This window comes from Pipra filicauda, unplaced genomic scaffold (genome assembly GCF_003945595.2).
Source record: "Pipra filicauda isolate LSUMZ 115617 unplaced genomic scaffold, ASM394559v2 scaffold4_size7858003_pilon, whole genome shotgun sequence".
Lineage (NCBI taxonomy): Eukaryota > Metazoa > Chordata > Aves > Passeriformes > Pipridae > Pipra > Pipra filicauda.
The window spans coordinates 741,577-754,901 of NW_024104643.1; the positions used below are offsets into that span (position 1 = coordinate 741,577).

Here is a 13,325-nt window from a genome sequence, read left to right on the forward strand (position 1 = left end):
ATTAGGGTTAGTTTCATCTGAAAGTTCATGAACTCCAAGACTACTCTGCATGCAAGGTACAGCCAGGTAAGTGGAAACATCCTCCTCAAAGAAACAGTGTACTTTCTGCCATGCTTCCTCTTATGCTTTGAACTGCATTTGGCAAATGCCTCTGAAAAAGCTTGAGAATTATTTAGGTGTTAATCTACTAAGGCAGAATTGACTATGCTGACTAGTTGCCTACCTCTTTTAATTAAATTGTAAATCTTTTAAGATGTCATCTTCTCTTTTCCTAACACCAATGCAGCTGGATAATAATTATTTTCTTCTAAGTGAAAATGTAGGACTATGATTTAATTCCTATTGCAGCTCATCTACTGTCATGTCTTTTCTGTTTTCAGAAAACTTCTCATGTCCTTGTTGTATCAGACATCTGGTCAGTATAGCCCAGCTACAAGCCAAGGATTGTAAGAACTGTTTCAATTAGCATAATCTCCCAGTCACAAACAGTAAAATCTTTTTCATCAGAAAGGAGAATTATGTAAGGTTGCTTCTAGACATTGTAGTAATTCTGGAGTTGTGGGGGGAAATATTTCTTTTTTCTTTTTTTTGCACTTCAAGCACAGAATTAAAATGCTTCAAATACTGTTTTATCATTTAGTACTGTACATTCATTTCATCACTGGAACACAAACCTGTATTTAGTAGAGTGGTGAAACTGGCCAGTAGTGGCTTTGATTGCTATGCAAAAGACACTGTAAGATTTGAGAATGACCACACAGTCAAGATAACAGCACTGTCAGGTTCAACTATACTAGCAAACTTAGAGGAAAAGCTGCAAGGCAGCATTAGATGACAGAGGAGGAAAAATCCCTCTATTTAAGTTCTTGTCATCCTGAAGGCTGACCAGAATGTTTTGCTCAGTTCACTCCTACGTGTAAGTCAGTGTGTCCCTCGCTTGACTAGGCTAACCTCCATGACTCCAGCCACTATTTCTTGTGCTCCTGTGTCCTCAGCCATAAAGAATTGTTGGGTGTCTCATGAGTTGGGTTGATTCTTTTTAAAGGTATTTTAGTAATAGCTATGTAAATTAGGAACTAGTGTTAAAGAGAAAAAATATGAGTGAGGGTATGGGCACTGTTCAACTGGATCAGATTCCTGCTAACCACTCAGTAGGGCTACTCACTTAAGCCCTCTGGACTTCTCTTCAGAAACACTTAGATCTTTCCCTTGACTATACACAGGTGCTTAAGGAGAATTCAGGCCACCAAAAATACTATTCCATGTATTTCTATGGGTCATATAGGTTTTGTGTGGTAGATCAAGTCTTTGGAGACCTAGACAAGAACCTTATATTTACTCTTCTTTAGCAGACTTCCTATTCTTCCAGAGCAGACTTTACTTGTTTCTGGAAAACTTTATTAGTTGATATTTAGATTTAGATTTATAAGAAGAAAAGATCAAATATTTTTCTTGGGTGTTGTCACCCTGAGGGTACTTACATAAAGACACAGCTTCATTTTTGTAGACTTTCTGAAAGTAAACCCCATTCTTTTCCTGTGCTATTTTCTCTTATGCAAAAAGTAAGGAATATTTTGTTCTAATATGGATTAGCCGCTTTGAACTGGTAGCTTTGTTGCAAAGAGTGTTCGCTACTAAGACTGAACCTCTCTGGGTCTGTTGTACATGTACATGCATAGTTTGTCCATACTTTGGGATTTGGATCTCTCAACAGCAGCATTGTTTCCTAGCAGACTCTGGTATAACAGAAGAGTAATACAGTATGTGTTGGTAAAGCCGATTTAAAATCTAAAATGGCCACCAGTGTGCCCTTTTTAGTCACTTGTTAGTCACCGTTTATACTGATCTGTGTTCCTTTTGTTTTCCCCACTCAGATGTTGCAAGAGCAATTGAGTTACTGGAGAAACTGCAAGAATCTGGAGAAGTACCAGTACACAAGCTACAGTCTCTAAAGAAGGTGCTGCAGAGTGAGTTTTGTACAGCTATCAGAGAGGTATGAGTTTGAGATTTTTAGTTATTTCTCAGACTAACATCTCTTTCCTGAAAAGAAAAGCGTATTTGCCTTTCTTTCAATGCTGGAGAGTCATGAGTACCTTGTATAAAGGATGATGGATGTGTCTGTGACTGCCTGCTACTGTGCAGAATGCTGAAGTTACTGAAAAGCAGACACATAACAGTTGCGTCAGCAAGGCATCAACCCTTAGGCAATTAGCCTTGTTAAGGAGAAGGGATGATTAATTACTACTTTAGTATTCTGCTCGAGCTGTTTCAGGGTCAGTGGTAACCTGTACAGCTGGGATATGGGGACATGCCAAGTCGGGTCAGTGCAAGCTTAATGCCTTTCCCTTGAGCTCAGGTGTGTGATAGGGATGTGCTGTGAGTGCAGTGAGAGCCAAAAGTTGCAAGTGCTGAAGTTGACTGAAACTGACAGGAATCTTGCCTTTAAAGTCAGTGCTCAGATCCTAGTGGGCTTTGCTCCACGTCAGAAATTCTTGTCAGATTGCTAAGAACTGTGATCATTACCCTACCAGCTGTGGTCAGGGCCTTCCTAAGCTCCGCCCAACAGTAGATAAATGATAATTGTTTTCTTCTAGTCAAGCTAGAGAAGATGCACCCAACTTCCTACATGCCTACAAGCAGTATCTTTAAAGCAGTTAAATTACAAACACTTCTGTTAGAAGTTCCTTAGACAAGAAATCGTGATCTGATACAACATTGTGTTGACATCTTACCTACTAAACCAAGTGCTGTTAGCCTGCCAAACAGAAGCAGCTCTAAATGCCCTAATAAAGGTAACATCTTGTTAGTAGAAAGTCTGTAAGAACTTCTGTTTTAGTTTATCTGTCTACAGTCTGGGACTAATCCTCCCTTGCTGAAATCAATGGAATCTAATGTTCCCTCAATGGTAGCAGAATTGAACTCTGATAACTAGGCAACAGCAACAAATTGATTGAGTGGACTGCTGAGTGGTTGGAAGGAAGAAAGAGATGAGCAGACATTAGTTTAATAAGCAAAATGGAGCACACTCTTTGTTTTATGGAATATATTCTCCAATGTGAGAATCAGAGAGAGGCTTCCACTTAATTAAATTGCAGTTTTCAAGGCTTTTAAAGAGAACAGTGTTCCCTGACAATAAATAATGCCACTGTATACCCTCAAAAGCTGATATTCTGACTAGTCCTTTCATTTAACCAATTAAATGCTTCTTTGAGTAACCACAGAGCATTGAAAAGTTGTGAGGTTTTTTTGTTTTGGGTTTTTTCTCAGATAGCAGAGCCTGGTACTCCAATTGTTAGAGGCAACTTTGAATCTTTGCAGTGTCATCAATGAAATCTTAACAAATTTATATTAATCTCTGGAAAACAGTCATAGCAGAAGCAAACACAAAGCTTGTTGAAACAGGTACAGAGACTAAGAATTAGGAAAGTGGCTTAGAAAAATTCACTCTCAGTTCAGTGAACTGAAAGTAGATTTTGACAAAATCATCTCAGTGCCAAGAAAGGTCTTTATAGAGTGTTGTGTAAAGACAACCTGCACATGACAGACTATCCAATTAGTGTTAGTTTCCTACAGGCAAAAAATGGACATTTTAAGGAGCCCAGAGCTAGTTGTTACACAAGAATTGAGTGATGATGAATGAGCAGTTCTACCAACTTCATAAACAAAAACATGTATTTCTTTTTAAATATTTTATATATATATATAATGTAACCTGTCTAATATATCACTATCAGAGAACAAAATTCCTACACCCTCCAAAAAATAATGCTATTCACCACTATGCATGTAAACCTCTTCTTAGAAAAAAATCTTCAAATATAGAAAGCCCAGTAACAAATCTTTTCATTTAGGAAGAGTAGGAAGATTGACATATTTACATTGCGAGTACTTAAGGTTGTTCAACATGTGGCTTCTCTTTCAGTTACTTACATTAAGCCCTTGGTAAATACTTAGGCTATAACTCTTTTTTTCCACCAGTTAAAGAGCTGTTGGAAAATTCAGAAAATAATTACTTCTGTGTTTAAAAAAAATAAATTAGAAAAGCATGGGATATTTTGGTCACGTTACATTATTAGACATCTCCAAGCACTTCAGCAAGGGCTTGGAGGATATCTGAGCTGTGTCGTACCATTAATCAGGGATGCCCTTCTTGTATGTCCTTCGTGTACTTTGGAGTTTATGAAAGCCTGCTTTATTGAACAGCACATTTTTTTCTGAGTGTATTTGAGCTTCAAATAGCTGAGGCTAGACAGAAATTTCTCTGCTAGTGCTCCCTCCTATTGTTTATCTTCTTTTATCCTGAGTGCAAGATGTGAGAGTGTGGTGACTGGATTTTATTTTCTTTATTACCACCTACATAAACTAGAGGAGAAAATTGTTGACATTATAAGAGAATGCACGGCAGTCAGTTGGAAGTAATGAGAAAAGTGGGTGTGAAGCAGACCAGGTGTGAGCTGTAGGTAGGTGTAATCAAAATGGGATGAGGAGGCAGGCTTTGTGTTAGTATGCAAATTCTGAGAGAGACTGCTTATTATATATACGCAGAGATTCAGATTTGCAGTGTGGTGTGTTCATTCTATAATGCAAGATCTGAGCCTAACTTTCATCAGAAAACCTCCTAAAAGAAATTAAGGCTGACTCGCGTAGTCCTGTAAATTCCATAATGTAGGAGCTTTGGAAAATAAAAATTTTCATTCCGGTCTGTGAAATTATAGAAACCTAACTGTCCAGTGAGTTTGATTGTTCAAATATGTCCCAGAGAAACTCAGTATTGGGCTGAGTGTAGGTGAAAAGATCAAAGATAAAACATAACCCGCATTGTATTGATTGAATGTGACTTGTCCCTTCTACAAGTAGGAATTCTTTAACTACAGAAGCTGGAGGTCATTTTAATTACCAATTAGCCTTTACAAGTGTGAGATATATTATTAGATGACATACATTCCAATCTAATGTGTAGAAATCTATCTGATGACTGTAATTAATTGTATTTATGGGAATCTATTTAGTAAAGCAAACCACCAATTCAAATCCCCACACTAATATTCCATAGAAATAAATTTTTTTTAAAGTGATTGAGTGAATGAAATTTAAATAGAAGTACTTTAGTGTTTTTCAAGGGTGCTATGTCAGGAAATGGTGATTAATGCTTCTCACTTAGCTAAATATAAGTACCACCAACTGAAATATTCTGTCTGGCACTAGGCAGGAATATGTATTAGCTCTGAAAAGAATGGAAATAACTGAAGTATGCAATGGCCTTGGTATTTCCTTTTCACCTGAAGACCCCAAGACCAGAAAACAAGTTAACCAAAGTCTGGTCACACTAAAAGTCAATTTGGAAAAAAAATTTAATTGTGCTTTAAAATTACTTATTTCAAAATCTCCATAGCTACATGAAGATTAATTAGCCTTCTATAGCCTTGTCACATGGCAACACATGGAATTTATACCATTATGTCCTTTACCCTTCCAAGTGTTCTTGCTGTGTATTTAAAGCTGCTGCTGTGTTATAGTCATCTGATTTCCAGGGGGTTATTGGAATAAATGAAGGGCTAGGCTGTGAAACTGAATGCACAGCTGAGCTACTGAGAAGTTATATTCACATGCAACATAAAACTAGACAACCTGGATTGATAAAGTTAATTTAATTGTTGTAAGTCAGTAAAAGGAAGTTATAAGAATTCTAAGATAAGGCAGATTTCTGGTCTGGCAAGAAACCTTAAAGACAGAGAAGAGAGAATAAACAATTGGACAGAACACAGTGGATAACCAACAAGAAAATGTGACATACCTTAGCAGGTTACGGGAATTTCATTTACTGCTAACATCTGATAATCAGTGCTCAAGCATTGTAACAATACAGCTTGATAAACACATGCATCTCCTGATGAGCAAAGTTTTCACAGAATCACAGAATATGCTGAGTTGATAGGGACCCATGAGGGTCATCGAGTCTAACTTCTTGCCCTGCACAGAACCATCCCCAAGAGTCACACCATGTGCCTGAGAGTATCATCCAAATGCTTTGGAACTCTTTTCAGGCTTGGTGCTGTGACCACTTCCCCGGGGAGCCTGTTGCAGTGCCCAACCACCCTCTGGGTGAAGAACCTTTTCCTAATATCCAACCTAAACCTCCCCTGACACAACTTCAGGCCATTCCCTCGGGTCCTGTCACTGGTCACCACAGAGAACAGATCAGTGCCTGCCCCTCCTCTTCCTCTCATGCAGAAGTTGTAGACCACAATGTTCTTTCATGTTGATGCCCCAGTTTCTCTTTCTGTGTGTTAAATATGTAATAGTCAAGTGTATCTCGCTTTCCTTCCAGCCTGCCTTTGCTACTCAATTTTCCATTTCAAGATTAAATCTGATGTTTTTCTGTATAGATATTATTTGGAAGAAAATCTGACTAGTAAATACCTATGCTGAAACATCTACCAATACCAAAATTAATCAGATCAAAATGTTTCTGTGAAAATGTGGTGTGGCAACCAAACACACAGAAGCAATCATGGTTTTATTCCGTTATCTTATGACTCCCAGCAAAATATCAGGTCATCGCAGAGAGCACTTTTGTAGGACTGAGTGACTAAAAAACAAGGAGCAGTCAATACAAAGTACTCTAATGTTGTGCATTTTGTATGAAATTAGTCAGTGGAAAAGCATATTGTCTTTGAAAATAGTTCAGTTCCTACCTCAGTAGTTTAAAACTTTTAAGCTTGCTATAAAATTAGCTTGTAGACAGAGTATCCTGGACATTTAAAGACCACTGTTGACTTACAGGGACAAAAATGGCAGTGAGAGAACACTGACCCATTTTTTATGAGGTCTGGATGCTCCCCAGTTACTTTAGAGATATATTTCAGTATGTTGTATAGTATTAAAATCATAGTTTCACTATAACTTATGTAGAATAGTTTAATAAACCTAGTTAGTATATTGGAATGATTTCCTTTGATTAGTAATTTTCATTTCCATGCCTTAGCAATCTGAATACCTGGAATCCCAGTGCTGCTGATATGCAATGTGTTATTATCTGGTCATTTCCTCAAGCCACCCACCTGTGCTTTTCATTATTAACCCTGATATAAGTCTTTGAAAATATTAAGGGATCACAAGAAGGCTGCTGGGTGATGAAAACTGAGTCTAATGTTACTGTACTCATTACTTTAATGTACTGAGTGATAGCAGAAGGCTGGCTGGAACCCTTAGATGTTCATTCGCTTCACATATCCCAGTATTGTGTTGTGCTCCATTTTTAAAAGTCTGTACTAAATATAAGAGTCTGGGTATTAGCTTGGACTCAGACAAAAATTCTCATTAATTCTTTTCTTAAATTATTAATTTAGGATTTTAATGTAGGAGTCATTTAAAGACCTGCTTTCATTATGTTTGAAGAATCTCAAAATTTGGTTATTCATCTTCCTCCGCCTCCCAAACCTAGCCTCTGAAAGCAGAATTTCACTGTTTTCTGCCTCATGAATCCTTGTAAAAATAGAGGTTCACCAGGCCAAACTCTCCCAGTTGGCACCAAGGTAAGCCCCAGAGTCCAAATCCTACCCTGTGTTACGCTTTATTTTCACTGGGAGCTGAATATTTGTTACAGGAGGAGAAATGCAATTCCAGTCAATCTCATCTCCACAGGGCAAGCCCAGTTTTTGAAATTTTTAAATTATAAGATGCAAACTTGGGAAAAAAATGTATTGAGAAGACTTTCTGCTACAATTCACAGTACAGAACTGTAATTAAGGCTCAGTCAGAAGCCTGACATCTGAAGTCCTCTGCTGTCACTTTTACCCATGCAAACCAACGTGTTGGTCCCGATTGAGCAGAAGTGATATGTCGGACTTACTAATAAGGCAATTAGTAAACAAAAGGGCAATAGGACAATGCACAGGAGTAAAGTGAGTGAGATCTGTCAGCTCAGATTTGTAACAAAAGCAGTATGATTATATTAGCATGATGCCTCATTAGACTGGCTGGGAAGCAAAGCTAATCTGATACCTTGTTATAACTTGCTGTGGTATTCCAGATATATTGTTCGGAATTACTACACCGTTAATTTAGTAGTAGCACTCGTGCAGTAGCAAATATGGAATTTTTCAAATTGACCAGTTTCATTCAGATTTTTGCATGCTTATGCATTGATTGATTTGTAACTTTTCATAAAAATTTGCATTCCTGGATGCTAAAGTTTGAGCGTTTTATCCTTTTTTTTAGATATTGGAGTGGATTATAATGTCAGATGAACCAGTTTAGTTTACCTGAATTGTGGGGCTGTATAGCATTGGCAAGAATCTTTTACTGTACCTTTCCATCCTTTGTTCATTACCATTGTCCCAGCAATGAAAAGCCACATAAAATAATGATATAAGTTTCCACTAAATGAGTACCTCCATCGCTGTTTGGAAGGGGCATTACTTAGCTTCATTAAAATACGATGGTACAACAGAATAGTAATATTTTCATGTTTTAAAGGGTTCTGCCTCCCGGTTGCAAGTAGTGTATCTGTAATGATGAGCTGAGAGAAGGATTTGTAACGTATGTAAATGAGATCATAAAAACCCATCAGATTTCTAAAGATGAGCTGGCTGCTCTTTGTCCTGCCACCATGCTGGACTAAGCATTGAGAAAGTTCAACAGAAAAGCTTAAGTTAGCAATAAAAACAGATTTTTATTTTTTTGTTGTTACTGTGTTAAGATATGTGCTATTTTTTATAGGGTGAATGTAGTCAGGAATTACTCAAATTTTGAAAAACAATGAAGTTTCATTTTCCACTTTACAATAAGCGATTGAAGCATTGATCTGTTGCTCGCAAGCCCTGGATAGCATAAATGAGAACTTCTGGAAATTATAACCTTGTCACTCAGCAGATGGCCTTCATTAATGGCAATTAGATGAATTTACCAAGCTGCCCAAATATTATCTGAGAAAAGGCATTATTTAGTCTCTGTGCCATTACAAAGTTCCTACCACTTTCATAACTTCACTGCAGGAGACTGAAAGCAACTGCTGTTGCCATTTTTTTTTTAGCTGCCTAGAGCTAAATACATCGATTTTACATATATAGCACCCCAGAATCTGGATCCAAACCATATCATTGGTCTTTATCAGTGCTTTTTCCCATTGGGTTTGATTAAAGATCAATTTTCAGAGTTGGCTGATGGCTATATATCTAATCATATTTGTGCTGTGCTTACATAATTGTGCCTTTCACAACAGATAAATAAATACTTTAGTGCTGCAAGAGTCCCACAATGTATAGAATCAAAACAATGACATATCTTGTTCATGTTTCAGTTGATATGGGTAATTATGTTGTACTTAATAAAACTCTGATGAGTGGTGCTCAGGTGATGTTCTTATTTCAGCACACAACTGCAGTTGTGTGTGCTACATAAGGTGACTGGTGGAACATGTGTGATGCATCTCAGCATGTCAGCATTGTTTCCTCTCATTATCATTTTAGTTTATTGTTGCAGTATTCTATTTGATTACATAAAACTCTTAGGAATAAATAGAATAACCTTTACTTCAGTTCATCTCAAGCCTGCTTCTTCCTCTTGAGAGAAATCAGCAGCAAGGTGAACTACCAAGTAATATTTATGCTGACAGGTTGTTGGAAGCCACTGCACCATTGTTTCTGCTTTGATGGAGCCTCAGTATCCCTCTGCTGCCACTTAACTGATATCACTGATGAGACTCCTGAGAAATGCTGCTCAATCTCCATTTCTTAATTGTGCCATCAGAAAAAAAGAAGAAATTGTAAAACTGTTTTTAACCTCCATTTTAGCTACATTTTTGTTGGCATTTAAAACATCAGCAATTTCCTTCTTTCTCCCTGCCTTCTCAGCTTGATAGGAACACTTGAGATGAGCTTGCATGATGATGTCATGTTTCATCCAGGTGCTCATTTTGGCAAGGTTTTGACAAATCTGTTAAAGTTTGGGATATGGCTGTTGCATACGTCAGCCTCAACAGCATATACAGACTTACTGATAAAGTGGAGGAAATTAGCGTTTAGAATGCTTGGCATATTTTTGAACTCAAAAGTAACTGGCAGTGAGGTCTAAGAGGGAATTTTAAATTACAAGCTATGAATTCCAAGTAGTCTTATGGGAATTAACTAATCACACGTGTTGGTATTTCTTTTTATCCCAGTATATTGCAGTAGAAGCAGTGAAAGAGACTTTTAGAGTAGTATTTTGCAAAGATTTAGTGATTGCAAAACATACAATTTCTGAAACAACTGTAGCACTGTCTTCAAAGACACCAGATCGCAGTTGCCGTTGACTTAGAGCAGTGTATAGAACAGTGTGTAAGGCATATGAAATAAACTAAATGAGCCAATTAGATTTTTCTTGTTCCTTATATGAGTAGTTTTTATTTGCAAATAAAAGTCTGTTTTTCCTTAAAAGAGTGCAAAGCAGCTTCTATTCCCTTTACAGTGTCAGTGATGATTCCAGATGGAATTGACATTGGAGGGAAGAAGAGGAGGCACACAGAGGTCTTGTGTGTCCTAACAGCAACACCAGGAGTGTTTCAATTGACTCACCCACTATGTGCAGAGGATGTGACAGCATGCATATTCTGGTACATCTGCTACATTCTTCTGCTTGCGCATAAGGGAGGAAAGAGGTTCTGGCCCCAGCCTGTAACCCCTGTTGGGTTGTTTCTTGGACAGACACAGGATCATATGGCAAGAACTCAGGGACCAAAACTTGTGTCAGCTTTCAGACACCACCACAGATACTGTCAGAGCAGAGTACATTCCACCGTTTTCCACACAAAAAAAATGAAAAATACCATTTTAACTTGAGCCTTCATAAAGTATTACACCCTAAATTAAAATATTATACCCTTGAAGTGATTATACTTAATTTATTTTTAACAATGTTTCAGGCCTGTGCTGTTTTTCTCCTACTGCCTAAGGACAGCTTAATAATGCATCAAGATTCGGCTCATTTTTTTCACTTAGGTAAAACTGACCTAGTTTCCTCCATAATCCCTGCTCCCAAAGAAGGAAACTGTTAAATAAAATATCCTCAACATTAAAGCCAACATTCATAATATTTCTTCCACATGGTCTGAATTTAAAACTGTGTCATCTCCTCAGGTTGTTAAACAAGACTGAATTTCATTTACAGGTTTGAGCTTCTTATGGGTTAGCATCCCTACTGCATCATGTGGCAACATTCATGCAGTGTTACTTCATGAAAGGGGATTGTTGCAACAATTGTGAAAATGATACAGAAGTTTGGTTTTGAAAATAAACACCAACAGGTTTCCCAATGCAGACATATAAGTGCTCAAAGGCTAATGAGAGCTTATAATGTAAAAATATTCAGAATGCCAGCAACCTTGAATGACCACATTCTGTCAGATATAAATAGCTCATTAATACAGACTAGTTGTCACAAAGCAGCTTTTTCAAATTCAGTTGTCCAAATTCAGTAGCTGCAGGCAACAACTTATGTAATACAGACTTTTGGTGCTTCCAATAAGAACAATGCCTTCCTCTCAAAGGTACTTTTCAATCATTTCAACCTCCCTGTACTCACAGGTGTCTCTCAACTTGTCCTTTTGACATTGACAAAAGAAGAACTTTTGTCAGCTTGCACTCAGGGCCAGACTGAAGATTATGTATTGTATATACCCTGTGAACATGGGTGTGAGATTGCCTCATTCTGCTTCTGTCGGGATTACTTAAACACCTGTCATAGTCCTATAACAAAATGGGCCTTTGTGATTCATTTGCTCAAGCAACCTTGTTTAAGGAGACTCTTAAGTTTGTTGCAACCATGAAGTTGTGGTGGGTGTACATGGGATTCATGGTGTTCTTCCACAGCTAGTGGTTTTCTGGGGTTCTGTCCCTCACAAGGACTGCTATTTAGAAAGTCTTCTCAAATTCTCTTGCTTTTCAGTCATCCAGAATAGTCTCTTCCAAAATTTTTTTAATTAACTACCAAAGATAAAAGTAGCTATTAACACAAGGAAAAAACAATGTTAATATTTTTCAAGTCACCTTGATAGATAAAAAATCAGCCTGCTTTCAGCTACCCTGTGGAACTACTGTCTTCTGGATTATGGTCTATGACAGTGTTTAGGACAGTATCTTAGCTAGAGGCTGTAGCTCTGGTGGAGAAAAACTCTTATGATGCAGATGTGCTTTTCCAAGCATGCTTATCACATGAGGTAGTTTTTAAAAAGCAGAACACAGGCACAAAAACAGAAATTCCATTTGATATTCAAGAGATAACAAAACTAAACGCACCATCACCAGAGATTTTTCACTTTCATTGAGCTAGCACAGGTTTATGGCTGAATGGAAGCACTCTACTGCGTTGCTTTTGAGCTTGAGTAAGATTACAGACGTAAAAAGTCATTATGAAAGAGGAAATATGAAAGAGGAATTGTGGTCTGGTCAGCTGGATACTTCCACGCTGCTTATATACACTTTTGGTTATGTTTGACTTGTTTTCATTCTTTTATGTCCTCATCTGTTCTGCTGTCATCTTAAATGGGTAACTAGATCTGTTTGTGAGTTATTTTGTAGAAAAGCAAATACTGTTTGAAATATCAGCAAGCCTGTCATAAAGGGCATAGATGTCCAAAATGAGGCAAAGACCTACACCTAGTTCCAGTAGAGAAGAAGGAAAGTACCAAAAATTATATAAATAAATATATATTAAAAAAACAAATATATAAAAAATATAGTTTGAAATTGGACATATTTAGCTTAGAAATAATCCATTTTTAATGGAAATGCTGTTATTCAGTTGACAATTTCCTAAGCATGTTGGAAGCTTGAAATTCACAGAACTTTCTGAAGACTCTGTAGTTCAAGCAAAAATGATGATTGGTGTAGAAATTACTAGAGAAGATTCCATGGTTTATGGTGTATAAGAGGTTAAAGATTACCAGAGTCCCTCCTGATCTTTGTAGCATTTAAAATGTCCTTGCTTACAGATGTGGTCAAGCATGATCTGAATTTACTGCTGAAGCATAGCTCTGGTGGAATCTGTCCAGCTGTATAAATCAATACATTTCTTTCCACAGACATAAATGTATTGGACTAAGAATGGAAAATATAGGCAAGAGGTTGTGGGTAAGGAAAAAATACCAAACAGAATGTGAAAGAGTCAAAATAATGGAAACAGAGTGGGGTGAAAGACACAACTGACGCTGCAGGTGGAAGTTTGCTCACAGAAACAAAGTATTCACAGGCACCACAGTGGAGACTCCACAGCTCTGCAGTGCAACTGTGCTCTGTAACTTCCCCCAGTCGCAAGATCAGGGGTTCTCCTGGCCTGCCCCAAGGGCT

At 37.5% G+C, this 13,325-nt stretch overlaps 1 protein-coding gene across 2 annotated transcripts in view; it reads left to right on the top strand.

The window, feature by feature from the left end:
* The window catches only part of LIN7A (lin-7 homolog A, crumbs cell polarity complex component), a 50,227-nt gene that overhangs the window by 17,353 nt on the left and 19,549 nt on the right, over positions 1–13,325 (top strand). For both annotated transcript variants that reach the window (XM_027747807.2, XM_027747808.2), the window contains exon 2: positions 1,875–1,993. In XM_027747807.2, the coding sequence (XP_027603608.2) occupies positions 1,875–1,993 (119 nt within the window). The remainder of the gene's footprint in view (positions 1–1,874; positions 1,994–13,325) is intronic.